Source organism: Xiphophorus couchianus, chromosome 7 (assembly GCF_001444195.1).
Source record: "Xiphophorus couchianus chromosome 7, X_couchianus-1.0, whole genome shotgun sequence".
Taxonomy (NCBI): domain Eukaryota; kingdom Metazoa; phylum Chordata; class Actinopteri; order Cyprinodontiformes; family Poeciliidae; genus Xiphophorus; species Xiphophorus couchianus.
This window is the reverse complement of record NC_040234.1, coordinates 15,748,340-15,762,155: the sequence shown is the minus strand read 5'-3', so window position 1 is coordinate 15,762,155 and position 13,816 is coordinate 15,748,340. Positions and strand designations below refer to the sequence as shown.

Here is a 13,816-nt window from a genome sequence, read left to right as displayed (position 1 = left end):
TCACGTAGATTGAAGAGAACATAGACACACGCCTTGGAACTGAAGCAACACGCACCAAAGATATTTTATATATTGAACATATTATTTCAATTTTTGAGACTATTGAATGAGCTGTTATAACTCCAGCTGGTACAGTGCACTGCAAAAAGAATCAGCATTGAGTAATATTCATTCAAATCATTTGAAACTTATCAAGTTTGAAAATGCTGCAGTCGATGACAGTTAAATCCTAATATTTAGACTGCAAAATGTTGGGGCGGCAAAAAAAGTAGCTGAGGGCATTCAGTCAGTCAATACCCTCGTTCAATATTTGTGGGTTCCAGCAGGAAACTGCAATGCTAATAGCTAGCATTTAATGGATTTTTAAGAGGATTAATATATCTGATTACTAAAAGTTGATAAAACCTGTGCATGAAAAAGTTTCTGTGCTGAAGCAGAAATGTAAGTGTAATTTCAGCTTTAGCTTTGCAACTTTGTTAATGCTAACGTCAAACTTGCTAGCCAACTTCACTTATTAATCCTGGGACACATGACGTCAGCTAACGTCATATCTTAGTCATAATTATCAGAGGAAGGGGCTACATGACATTCGGTTAGAATAGATTTCAGAAATGCATTTTAAAAAAACTATGCATTTATTTGTTTGTCAACAGCGCTAATGCTACAGTCAGTCCCCCAAGCAAGCTGAGTTTGTTAACCTTGAGGTAAAGTTGTCAGTGAAACACACAAATGTTTCCATGTCACTTCATTAGAATTTGATTTTAAAACTGTGTATCCAACGTAAGCTAATTTTGACGTGCTATTGCTATGGCTAAACTTTCTAGCAAGCTTAATTTCTCTGTTAAGCTTAAATTGCTAATGAACACCTGTAGTTGTGTTCAGGTAGAAGTTTAGCATCCTACCTGATTAAAAAAAAAAAAACTGTTTCTGTTTTTGACTTTCTGCTATTTCAGCCACAATCACAAACCAGTTCTTATTCCAGACGAGCAAAATTATAGCAGTTTAACTAATTTGGTTTAGTAAATTTAAATATTTAATAAATGTGTATTTTTCTAGTTAGGTCATTTTTACAAAGACATTTAAATCTGTTTAAGTAAAATATATGCAAATTGCAGTCAATTTGATTGATTTTTCACTTCTCAGTGGAGTATGTGTTAGTCGGGTTGTATTAAATTGATCAAATTATTACCTGTAACCGACTAGAGGCCACAAAGTGGGATCTTTTCCTTGCACAAAATGAGGACTGCAGCACGTCAGTTGTTATATCTGATGGAGACCCCCACCCTCCATCCCTGCCCTCCACCTCCCGGGGAGCTGACAGTATCTGACAGGCCTCCAGGCGTGCAGCCAGCCTGTGTTGTGTCCTAACACATGTATGAACATGCTGAATAGATTCTATATCTTTAATTTATTCTGTAAGCTGTCAGCTGATGTATGTAGCCCAGAAGTATGACAGATTTTCATGATCAGTATATTTGCAGCTGAAACTACTTCTTTTTTTTCTGTTTCTCAGTGCCATTTAAAGCTGTTGTGGTTCATAGTTTTGCGTTTCTCTGGGAAACTTGTAAATGCCACAAACCCCCCTATCCCCATTTAAACCCGGATCTGTAATTTCATCCACATTTGCTCTGGTTGGAGCATTCCGGCTTTCAAATCTGAAAGCCTGCAATTACTATATAATTCTTCGCAATTTCAGATGTCCTAATATGGGGGTGTAATTTTTTACACAAGACAATTTCCCGCTATTTCAAGCATCAACATTGTCAAAGTTGTATGTACATAATAAATGGGAATATCAATGCATAGTTTTTAGCCTAACATCTTGACTCAACGATAATTATATCCGTGTGGAGCCTACGCGGAATTAGCCTGAATTGCATGGTAACTGCTGCTTTAAATTTAAAAAAAAAAAAAATTACTCATAATTTCCCCCAAAGATTACCAAGATCTCGAGTGCACAATGTCATCAGCGTAATGAGGAGTAAACATTTATGCTAATAATCTACAATTTTTTTTCCCCCTCGTCGCCTATAAAAAGGGGAAATAAAGCAGAGATTTCCAGTCATATTCGGAACTCTGCAGCTATAGCATTGGACCGACACGTGGAAGGCATTTTGTGGGGATTTAAAGCGCTGATGTGGAGCCTGTGCTGCGGGGAAGCTTTTCGCCACATCTGCATCCATGCTGACTCCTGAAGCTCCTGGGAAGGGAGTTCAAGATTCAAACTCAAAGGTGGGTGCTTGATGTTTAATCGTTAAGCTTTAACCTTAAAGTCAGATTGCATTTTGCTAATAAAAATAAAAATAAAAAATAAAAGGAAACAAACTGGATTTATATTTTTGTCTAATTTTCTGAAGTGAGTATACAACTTATTTTAAAAAAATATGAACAAAAAAATATATATTAATGTACTTCTGCAGTTTGGTAAACCCTCAGTAAAAATAAAATCTTCATATTTTTTTCCCCGCAACGCTTTAAAACCCGTGGCAAGCAAAGCGAAGTGAACTCGTCACTCTGACATTGTGCCTAGCTAATTTCTGAAGCCTCTCCGCATTGACAACTCGGTGATGTACACCTGCAAGCAATTTGTCAGTCTTATAGCTACACATTGGGCTTAGTCTAAGGGGAACAGTGACAAAATGGCAGCTCACCTATTTCGCTTTTTTTTTTTTTTTTTTTTTCTTTTTTCTTTAGCAGCAGAACATTTCCTTCAGAGCACATTCTCTTTTGTTAAGGCAGAAAGATCCTCGGTGCGAAAAAAAATTGCTCATAATTACCTCAGAGATAGGAAACTGCATTAGAATAAATAAGGGCGAAATTACTGTAATTATACCGGGTTTGATGGGCTCAACTCGTATAATCAAAGGGAGAATACAGCGAAATAACACTGACCCTCTTGGGTGTGCAGCTGCGCCTTTTCTGGGAGTAGGTAGGCAGATTTTATGCCACAGTGCTCCTGTTTCCTTAGTGGTATATCTTAAATAGGCCTGCAGACATGATGTGGGCTGTTCACAAAGGACTACATGTGCCTCAAGTTCATAAAATAACAAAGAAAGCAGAATATAAGGAGTAATAAACAAGGCCAGAGCCTCTTAAAAATGTACTTCTCTGAAGATAATAATAATAATAATAATAATAATAATAATAATAATAATAATAATAATAATAATAATAATAATAATAATAGTAAATTGCGTCTTTTTCCTAAAGCATCTCTCCAACAAATTATTTCTACTTATATAAATATATAAAGGAGGCGATTTAAAAGCTTTAGTTGAACAATGTTTTAATAGGAAAATACAAAAACGAGTATTGCATTTTCCTTTTCTTTCCATTCTGCCATCTGAATAAATTGTTTGTATTATTTTAATATGCATTGCTCTTTCACAGCAGTGCATTTCACGCGATCCTTGTGTGTATTTTAAAGCTGTTTCCTGTTTTACAAAACCGTAACATTTAATTTCATTAGAATTTAGTTTGCTTGTTCGTTTTTCTTTTTGATTGTAAGACAGAGTGCAGGCATTTTTTGTGGCATCACAACAAAAAGTGTATGCAAACTTGGACCGTAGTCCAAATATTTATATGCCATATGTCCAGCCAAGAAGCCCGCTGTGTCGATCTTTATTACTACTGTTTAAGTTGTTGTGCTTTACCAAATAGTATTTTCACACTGTTTGAACACTTTACAGATCTGGAACATAAATAATCTCTATCGTGGCAAAAAAACCCTATAAATATTAATAGCTCTGGTTTTAAATGTACACATTACAGATTAATGTGTAGTAAATATGCTTCAATATGTCAGGAATGGACGCAATCATTTTTACAAGTGAATCTGCATTTCTGATTTGTAGTTCTTTCCAAATGTTTTACCACATCTGCATTCACTGAGCAGAAGCCGGACAAAGGCATGTAGGGCCGATTGTTAAACATGGCCATAATCTAAACGGGGCGCCTTTTTGCGGCTCAAATGGTGTCTGCTACAACAGCCAACATGATCCTGCTTTGTGTCAGCTCGCATTAAAGCTGCACGGCGCGGTAGAAAAGAGGAGGAGGAGGAAGAGGAGGAGGAGGACGAGGAAGAGGAGGTGGTGCACAGGAAGAGGGGGTTGAATCAGACACCGTGCTTAAACATAATTTAAATCATATTTTACTGCTTTTGAAACTTTTTCACTTTTATATACATAAAAAACTCCAGAAACAGATAAATAAATTAAGTGATCAATACAAAACTAAATATCCTCTATGGTGACTAAAACACATGTCGACGAGTAATATACACAAAAAGCCTAAAACCCTGTTTCACAGCGTATCCAGTAACAGCACAAATAATAATAATTAAAAAAAACAAAAACAAAAAACGTTTCTGAAAATTATACACAAAATACAGTGACAAGTTATAGCTGCTCATCCTCTGGATATTTTTTTTTCTCTCTCTCTCAAAAGCAACGAATCGGCTGTCCTTTTACATTTGTTCACATAAAATCGGGGCACGGCATAGGAAAAAAAACAAAAAAACAAAAGAAGCTCTGCTTGCGTTAGTGCAGCATTTCAACAACACAGTGTTGTCATCTCAAACACGCACACAGAATGAACACAGACAAGTCTGAATAATTTAACTTAAATAACAAACACATAGAAACAACACGGCGACGTGAGGATTTACTGTGGTTGTGTTAAGCTGTACGCTGGGCGGCCTGACCGGTGGAGTCTGGGATCGGTTATTTGGTTTAAAGCCTTCACTGCTGAGGCCTGATTGGCCCTCAGGTGTTAATGCATGGTTTTAGGTCGTCATCTGGCGTAAACAAAAAAAAAAAAAAAAAAAAAGCTCTTCTCATAAACATGTAGCTCAACAACAGAATTCTTCACACCAATTCGAGTTTAAGAAAGAAAAAAATAAGAGAAACGTAAACAACAGCAGCCAAAAGAAAAAAAGAAAAGAAAAGAAAAATGTTCCTTTTTTTTTTTTTGTCGTTTTGATACCCGCTGCCACGGGCTTGCTGCCCCGCGTGGGTGCATTGTGCGCCTTTTCGCTCTCTCAGCTTCCCACCCCCCCCTCTTCTCTTCTCTGCTAGCTGGCACGAGGAGGCCTCCGTGTCAGCTCGCGGGATGCGGCAGCTGCTTTTTTTTTTCTTTTTTTTTTTTTAATTATTATTATTTTATCGTGGAGCATCAGCAATGCCGAGGCCGAGCTCGGGCGGCTGCGGGGTCCGTCACCGTCCTTGACGCCGGAGCATCGGCTCACATGAGCTGCGACTGTTGCATAGACTCTTGGTGTGTGGTCGGGTACCACGAGGTGTAGCTGGGGATGTAAGAGCCGGTCGTGCCCACCGACGTCTTCACGGTGGTCGGCGACGTCCATACCGGTGCCACGGTGGGCGAGCCGGTGGAAAGTCCACGACCGGTGGCTAAAACGTTGGTGTCGATTGTGCTGCCGCCTTGCTTCATTAGCTTCTTGAATTTGGAGCGTTTATTCTGAAACCAAATTTTGACCTGCGGGGAAACAAAGGACATGTCAAGATTGGAAAGCAGAAAAAGAAAAATTTAGTTTTACGCACAATTTACACATGCAGTTAAAATAACAATACTACTACTACTACTACTAATAGTAATAATAATAATAATAATAATAATAATAACAGTGTGTAGGTATTTGATACTTTTTTTTTTTTTTTTTTTTTTACTTGCCTGTGTCTGAGTGAGACCCAGCGACGCTGCCAGCTCAGCCCTCTCCGGCAATGCCAAGTATTGCGTTTGCTGAAATCTCCTGTTGAGCGCTTGGAGCTGTAAACTGGAGTATATAGTCCTTGGTTTTCTAATCTTTTTCCCCTTGCCGTTAAATCGCACCTCCCCGCCTTCCACTACTGTGTTCTTCTCCGCTTCTGGTGCCGCTGGAGGGAAAACAAAGGGAGATGCGTCGGGGAGAAACAAGACGAGGAGGCAGCTGCGACCAGCACCGCTATGCAACAGCGAACACTTGAAGCACAAGTTTCACAGGCTGTACTTTAGGTATAATTACCCTTAATTGCATACATTGTTTATAGCGTTACGCAATAAATAATTGGAGAGTCTAATTCCACATCTGGGGTATCTGTTCCACGCTGCCAGTGCAGAAAAAAAAAAAAAAAAATCCAACAAGCAGAGAAAGGCGCCATTAAATGAGAGGGAAAAGATGCCGCTGCACGCTTACCTGGGTCCTCCAGTCGCGTCTGTGTGAGCCCCGAGCTGTTCTGGTAAGTCTGTACTGTACTCAGGTATGGACTTGTGGGATGGCTGCCGACGGAGTTTACGTACGGATAACCCAGAGATCTGGGGAACGACGAGGCTGGGCTGTAGCTGTCGTGCTGCGTGTGACCTGCAGAATGTAAACAGTGCATGGGGTAGTGTCCGTGAGACATGGAGGAAGGAGACATTTGTTGACTCGGGGGTCCAAACTCCATGAAAACTGCTTTTCCTGATGCAGGGCTATTAAGACCTTCTGGAATCGTGGTCATTGTCATCTCTTCTGGCGGTTCCCTCCTGTCTCCTCCGCGCTTTTGTTGTTTTCCTCCTTCTGTGATCTCAGCGAAAGGACGGGTCCCAATTTAAGCCGGCCTGATTTTTTCTCCTTCCATTCATAAGAAAATGCAGTTTGCGCCTGTGAAAAAGTCCTGGGAGTGATGCTGTGGACCCAGACAAACTCGCTCAAAGGTTTGAATCTCGGACTCATGAATATTCATCAAAGGCTGTCGCTGATTGGTCCACTCTGTGCGAGCGAGAAGCCGATTGGTGAGCGTGGGGCTGGGGGTCCGAGGAACCTGAGAAAGTCAAGGAAAAACCACAAAACCTTAGATCTTTTTTTTTTTTTTTTTTTTAATATATATGTAAAGATGTGATTTTCTTTTTTACAAACAGGGAACCTATTTTATGATAGTAATACAAGTATTAAAGGTGGAGTTAAACAACATTTTCCTCCCAGTCACAGCTGCTTTGTCTGCTGGCCAGTCTGATTAAAGCACTTTTTGATTAAAGCTCCTAATGTGCCATCAGGACGACGGCGTATATTAGCATAACACTGGCGTTCAATTTTCATAAGTAGGTCTGTAATTAGTCATGTATTTAACACGGAGAGCAACCTGAGGTGTCAGTTACACCTGCAGCAGAAGGACGAGGATTTACAGGCTCAGGTATGGGCCTAGTGATGGTGCATGACACCTAAAACGTTTGTAAAATATCACAACAGTTTGAAATAATCTGCTAGTCATGCAGTTAAACTCATCCAATATTTTAAAGCAGTCGTTTTTTTTTTCTCTGCATACTTTATGTGATCTAGGTTTGTTTTTTGATGCATGCAAATGTTTTCTAAGAGGCTCATTTTCAAGTTAGCGTCTATCACTTTCTGTTTGTCTCGTTTTAACCATTACATTAAAAAAATAAACGGAGCAGCATATTTACATAATTTAATGTTTATACACTGGCAGTCGTGCGATCTTAGTGATGGTCACAGGTGTGATGTTAAATCTTCTATCTTGTTTCTTCCATTAAATTTGAACAACAAAGGCAAAAAACAGAACATTTAAAAAAAAAGAAGAAGAAAAAATTTGCTTAAAGATTTACTTCAAAACATGGGAGGCCTAGTTGCTTGGAAGGAAAAGGATAGTGGACGTAAAGTTTCCTAGGTTACAAGATCTGATGTAAATAAATTTCAGATCCACATCAAACTTATATGCAGCTCAAAAGTATTCATGCCCACGTCAGATATGCATTTAAATTTATTCTCATTCAGCCAATAATTTTTTTCAAGATAGAAAATGGTAAAATATAATAAAAACATTTATCTAAAATAACAATAAAAAAACATATTTATATTTTCTTAAAAACTCACGTTGGAAATTATTTACTCCCTTCTAAATAATCAACGAAAAAGAAAATCTTCATTTTCAGACTGTAGCAATCAAACCCTTGTTGTAATTGCCGACCAGCTCTTTACGTTCACGCTGGAGGTTGGAAGGCCTCCCTGCCATCGCCCTAATCTTTAACTCCATCCACAGATTCCCTGTCAGATTCAGGTCAAACCTCTGGCTGAGCCACTGCAAAATGGGTTTGTTTCTCTCAGCCAGAAAGAAATAGAACTGGGTCTGCCCCTCGATTTGATTTCTATCAACGCCCCTGGTATTAATCAGCTGCTAAAGTCAAAGAATGTCCACTTACTTTGTAAAAGAAAAAAAAAAGAAAGAAAGAAAAATCACGTGACGGAGGAAAAAAAAAAAAATAGAAAACAACCAGATGTGCGCCACCCGAGGTCAAAGATCCTCCTCAGGACGAAAGCGGAGCAAAGTCTCCTGCAGGTCTTCATTTCCCCGGGATTCATCTGCAGATCGCAGCTCCTCCGCCGCAGTCTGCGCAGAGCAGAGGCGCAGCCCCGCTCCTCCATCCGCGGTCCCTCCATCATCTCCACCTGAATAACAAATTAAAGGCAGTTAAATTCCCTCACTGCGATTATCAGCGTAATTGCATAATTGAACTGCAAACAGAACGAGTAAGTTGCAGAATGTGTTATCAAAAAATGCCGGCGGCTGACATCACAACAGGCGCGCGTGTGTGTGTGCGCGCCACAATGTGCCAGAATGCCCGCGGATGCTTGGGATTTAAAGATTTCTGTGAAATATTAGGCTATAACCAAAGGCTTGGTCCCGTTGTCCCCCCTCTCTCTTAAAATAGGCCAATTTGAAGTGATTTCTCCTGGAATTACTTTCGGAAAATGCCTCAAGATTTTCCTCCATCAACAACGACAATGATAATGGTGGTACAACCGATAATTATCATCTTCCAGAACAGAGGACAGATTTTTTATGGGTACTTGGTGGGTGCGACTGATAACTGTCATTATTTTTCCCACGATTATAGTATCTACTGACGACTGTGCGCAAAACCATTAGCAGAATTGAGGCAGAATTTGGAGGAAACATGTAAAATAATAGCACAAGTGTACTCCTAAATGAGAGATGTTTATGCGATGCAATTCGGAGCTAGAAAACACTTATTTCATTTTTTTTCCTTCTTTTGCAAAAAGGTTTTCAGTAACCCAAAGTAATAATCTAATACTAGAAGGATTTTCTCAAGCCTCCTAAAGCGCCATTAGGATGAAGCAGACATGTGATAATATTACCGCACTGTCATTAATAATTTGACTCGCCGGCAGGAGGGCAGCGCAGGCCACAGCAGCGCTTCCTGCAGCGGGACTCTTAACTAGCCGCACTAAAAATAAAGTCCTTCATGCACGGATGGATGGAGCGCGGAGGCAGGACTCATTAGGAGTGAGTAGCTCTGTGGCTGAGGGTGTTTTAACACCTGCTGCTCTTCACCTGAGGGGTTAGTGCAGAGGTGGAGAGACAGACGGGGAGAGGTGGTGCAGGACGGGGGGTGGCGGGGCTAAACGGCCAGCATGTCACCGACTTTATTTCAGACCGGTGATAGCAGGCTCACCTCAGCTCCCCGCTCATCCACCAAATGTTATCCCGGATGGAGGACCAACTGGTGCGTAAAGGCGCAACCTTTACGCACCCTGCAGCGTCTGCATCTGAGCGACAATTAATTACTGTCACTGCAGGTGAAGAGCGACGAAATTAGAAAATAAATGTTTATTTATTTTATTTCATTTTCTTGTAAATAAGAAAATGTAGCTTTAATTCGAACTTATGATCAAATTTACGTGTTTTCTTATTTAATCGCTATTCACACCATCATACGTTTAATTCGCCTCAGAAATGTCAAGCCGCATAACGTCCTTAAATAGCAAACATAAAAAAAAAAAAAAAGAAATCCCACCAAATAAAAATATTTATGGAATTACGGACATCAGCTCAGCCACATATCCAAGCGTCATTTGGTGAGCACGTACCAGCAGAAAATGTCAAAACCGTGAAGGTCGCGTTTCAGGTTTATTTTTATTTATTTTTTTTTAAAGCAGCCGATCAAACAAGTGAAAATTGTCTTTTGTTCTGCGCCGTCTCCGCCGTTGCTTCTCCCTGCCATCCTGTAATTTGCGGCCGTCAGTTAGCGCAAACTAGATGCGGCACAATTAACTCGATTCTGGGTCTATTTTCACGTTCAATGCGGCGTCAAAATGTGGATTGATTTTGTTTGCTGGGTTATATGTAAACAGGGAGGAAAAATGAATATAGAATCTAAAGAATGAGATTGGTTAAAATGGTTTTGTAAAAATACAGAAATTATATTTAAAATAAAAATAATGTGAGGCTTAGTAATTTGTATTTTTGCAGTTTTAATAATTTTCTATTTGTCATTATAACTTCTCTTTAATAATAATATATTGCATTGTAATGGTGCAGTCAGCTATTTCTATTTGCATGAATGTAAAGTAATATATTACATTTATTTCAAATGTGATCTCTATCATTTCTCTTCTGACTGTAGTGGAATTTATATCCAAATCGAAATAAAGGAAAACCTCATTTTACATAAAAACATAGACATGGGAATTTCACCTTCCTTCCAGCAGCCAAAATGAATCGAAATTCTCTTCAATTCATTTCTACACAAATTATTTTACAACAGCTGTCATCTCAAGACACTTTATGAACATGTCCAATTCATATGCAGATGTATGAAACCTTCTGCTCAGATTAATTCAGAACAATCCAGGCACATAGTCACATTCAGATCCAATTAGAAAGGGTGTAATTTGATTCTAATAACAACATCAGCTGATCTTAAAAGGCCACTTGGTATAAAGTTGTCTAAGGAAGTCTAGTGGGAATATTGTTCAGCAATTTCTTCTCCTGTTGTTAAAAAAACAACAACTTGCAAACTTTATTGAAGCATAAGATTTGTTTGCAGAATATTAATGCTATTTTTGTTTGTTTTTAGGCTGGTGACACCAAGATCCCACTTCACATCACCTTGTGCTTGTTGTTCTCACAGCCAATTACTTCAGAGCTGCACCTATTTGATGAAAGATCAAGCAGAAGCATCTCTTTTTCCTGCACATTAACTTATATTTCCAGATTGTTTTTATGTAAATAACATTTAAAGTCCCGTTCACATCTAATATCCCTAACAGCAAAATCCTCTTTTGCAAACACAAATAATCCCGATTAACCCAGCGCACAGTGACAGACACCATGGTGAAACTTCAAAGTCACTTTTCAGCTCCCTTTTTTTTTTCTTTCTTTCCATTTCAGCGTTCAGAGGCGTTCTCCTCCCCAGAAGGCAAGGGGGTCGTCGTGTGGAAAAAGCCCCCGGTGAACTGGTAGAAATGCTGTCCCCATTACAGCAGCAGCAGGGGTCAGGCCATGGCAGCAAGCATCCAAGCTGCCCAAAATTGGCTGCAAAATGACCAATTACCTGAGTGAAGGCTGAGGAGAAAGGACTTGGAAAAATATGGCTTTTACTTAATTCAGCTAAACTGTAAAAGAAACTAGTGTAACGGCGATGCCTCATACTTGCTGCATGTCGCAGCATCCCACCTGTTAGGAGGGAAGATCTGCGCCTCAGGCAGGAAATGCATTTATAGATAAGTGAGAAACAGGGATAACGTTTTGCGGCGTGACGTAACTGCTGGAATAATGTGAGCCGGGGGAATTATTACACCAAAACAATGATTTATTAAACATCTTTACATGTAGGTCTTATTGAATTAATTCCCCAGCAAATGGAAAACATGCAAATTCGGCAATTAAGTCATTTGCCCATGGAGAGCGCGGCTGCTTGACGTTCAGCTGCCACTGCGCCTTTAGTCTGAAACCCTTTTTAGTTTTTTTTTTTTCCTGTTAAGAGTTAAGTCTCCAACAAAGACAGGAAGGAGGTCAGCACTCAGCCAACACCTGAATGCGGCTCTCTTTTTTGTGCTCCCCTTGATCCCCACAGTCTGTGCCTGTCATTAGTCTTAATGATGGAAAATTGTCATGTTGATACAAGTCTTGCTCTCCCCCTCTCTTCTTTGTATAAGTAGAAGGTGGAAGCTCCATTTGTAACAAAGTTCTTTGTGACTAAAAGCCGTGGACATTGCATTTGTGCCGCGGGAGAAAAAAGGGGGCTGTAGATGCTCTTTCCATAGCTGGGATAATTATTCCTACTGTGACCTTAATGATTCGCTCTGTTCATCCTGCATCTCATCCACGCGCCAGGCCCTCAGCGGAGCCCCGTGTCAGGGAATATGAAAAACCCATATAATGAAACCATTTTGGGCTGATGGAAAAAAGGGGGCTACTGGAGCTGCACTTGCTACAAAGACGGCTCAATTATATGAGTAATTGTGATAATTTTCCCTCCATTCACTGCCTTCTCTGAAAGGTAAAAAACACAGATGCTGAAAGGGAAATTACTTGGACAATATATAATCTGTGAAATGGTCACAACAGAAAAAAAGATGACTGTAAGAAAGTGAAGGACTATAAATAGGTATGTTAATGCAGGGCCACATAAATACACCCTCAGAAGCTCGCAGACATAAACAAACAGCATGCCACTGAGTCCACAAGAAGAGAGAGAAGGGATGGAGGAGGGGGGGAAGGCAACAAATGACCACAAAAAAGAAGAAGGTAGCTGTGCAGCTGCCAAAAAAATTAAACCACCTTCTTCTTCCTATTGACGAATTTCAGCTCCTGAAAATGCACCCCCCATAGTTGGCTATCATTTGTTGTTCTCTGACAGGAAAAGGATAATTATCTCTCTCAGAGGCAGCGAGACTGACATGCCCTTTAGACTTTGCCATGAATGTAGAGGCTTGATGGAAAGCCTGAGGAATAATTTTGTTCTTGTGCTTTTCCTTCATCTTCAAGAGCATGTTTTATTCCAAAGAACATGGAGATGACAGGATTGTGGAGTGCATTAAACCATTTGGATTCTTTCTGTAAATAAGGCATCGCTCCGTCTGTCAACGTCTAAATTTTTGGGGGAAAAAAACCTCGAAAATGCTTTAAAATGTCAATTCTGTTCCAGTGTAAGAGATATGGGATAGAGAGATGCATATGTTTCTTTTAAATGCAAGTAAAACATTGTTTTATTTTGTTAATAAAAAAGTAGAAGAGAGGTGTATAGTGCTTTGTGAAAGTATTTACATTTTGTGACATTTCAATGAGAAACTTCAATGCATTTTACTGGGATTTTAAGTGACAGAACCACACAAAGTATAACTGTGAAGTGAAAGAAAAATGACACACGTTTTTTAATTTTTTTGATGAAAATACTTCATACTTGTGTTTGTCTTCTGCTCCCTGTTAAACCCACTACACCCAATTACCATAAGAAGACCACCTTAGGAGCAAAAAACTTGAGAAGTTTAAAGCAGAATTAGAAGCGGCTAAAAGACCCATAGAAAACATGGAGGACCTACAAAAAACACAGGAGACTCTTGTGCTCGGATACATATAAACTGTGCACTCCACAAATCAGTTTTGTTATTGCAGACTGGTGAGAAGAAAAGTTTGATGGAAAGAAAGACATCAAGGCTTGTTTAAAGAGATGCTCTGCCCAGGTGAAACCAAAATGAAACATATATGTGAGGGAAAACTGTCAATACAAATCAACTTGAGATCACCAAGGAACATGGTGATGGAAGCATCATGGTGTGGGGACGTTTTTCTCATGCAAAAATGCGAAATCTCCATTGGATGGAGCTAAATACAGGATAATCTATGAAGAAAACTTATATTAGGAGAGACTTAGCCACATGAGAATGGCCATTTCTCTTCACTTCAGAGTGATGTGCTGCATTGTGTGGGTCTAACACAACCATAAACGTAAACATAAACTTACTGGTTTTAATGTGATGATATGTGAAAAACTTCAAGAGATCCAGTAGCCATCATACTTC

The 13,816-nt window shown here is 39.5% G+C and overlaps 1 protein-coding gene and 1 long non-coding RNA gene across 3 annotated transcripts; one reads left to right on the top strand and one right to left on the bottom strand.

The window, feature by feature from the left end:
• Positions 1–1,989: 1,989 nt before the first annotated feature.
• Positions 1,990–13,032, top strand: LOC114148822 (uncharacterized). 2 transcript variants are annotated; one of them, XR_003596358.1, is made up of 2 exons: positions 1,990–2,232; positions 10,870–13,032. It is a non-coding gene; the product is annotated as an uncharacterized LOC114148822 (long non-coding RNA). The 2 variants fall into 2 exon arrangements; XR_003596357.1 differs by lacking the exon at positions 1,990–2,232 and adding an exon at positions 6,669–6,768.
• dlx1a (distal-less homeobox 1a) lies at positions 4,135–6,522 on the bottom strand. Its single transcript, XM_028024300.1, has 3 exons — positions 6,191–6,522; positions 5,689–5,891; positions 4,135–5,493 (listed from the first exon to the last, which is right to left on the bottom strand). Exons 1-3 carry the CDS (start codon positions 6,498–6,500, stop codon positions 5,242–5,244), a joined length of 765 nt encoding a protein of 254 aa, XP_027880101.1. The 5' UTR covers positions 6,501–6,522; the 3' UTR covers positions 4,135–5,241.
• Positions 13,033–13,816: the final 784 nt, after the last annotated feature.

Bases quoted from the DNA above. Each gene is read 5' to 3' on its own strand.
- dlx1a (XM_028024300.1), bottom strand. From the start codon at position 6,500: ATGACAATGACCACGATTCCAGAAGGTCTTAATAGCCCTGCATCAGGA. The intron at 5,892-6,190 runs GTAAGCGTGCAG...TTTTCCCTCCAG, and splicing joins GACGCGACTGGAGGACCCAG to CGGCACCAGAAGCGGAGAAG. The intron at 5,494-5,688 runs GCAAGTAAAAAA...GTTTCCCCGCAG, and splicing joins TGGGTCTCACTCAGACACAG to GTCAAAATTTGGTTTCAGAA.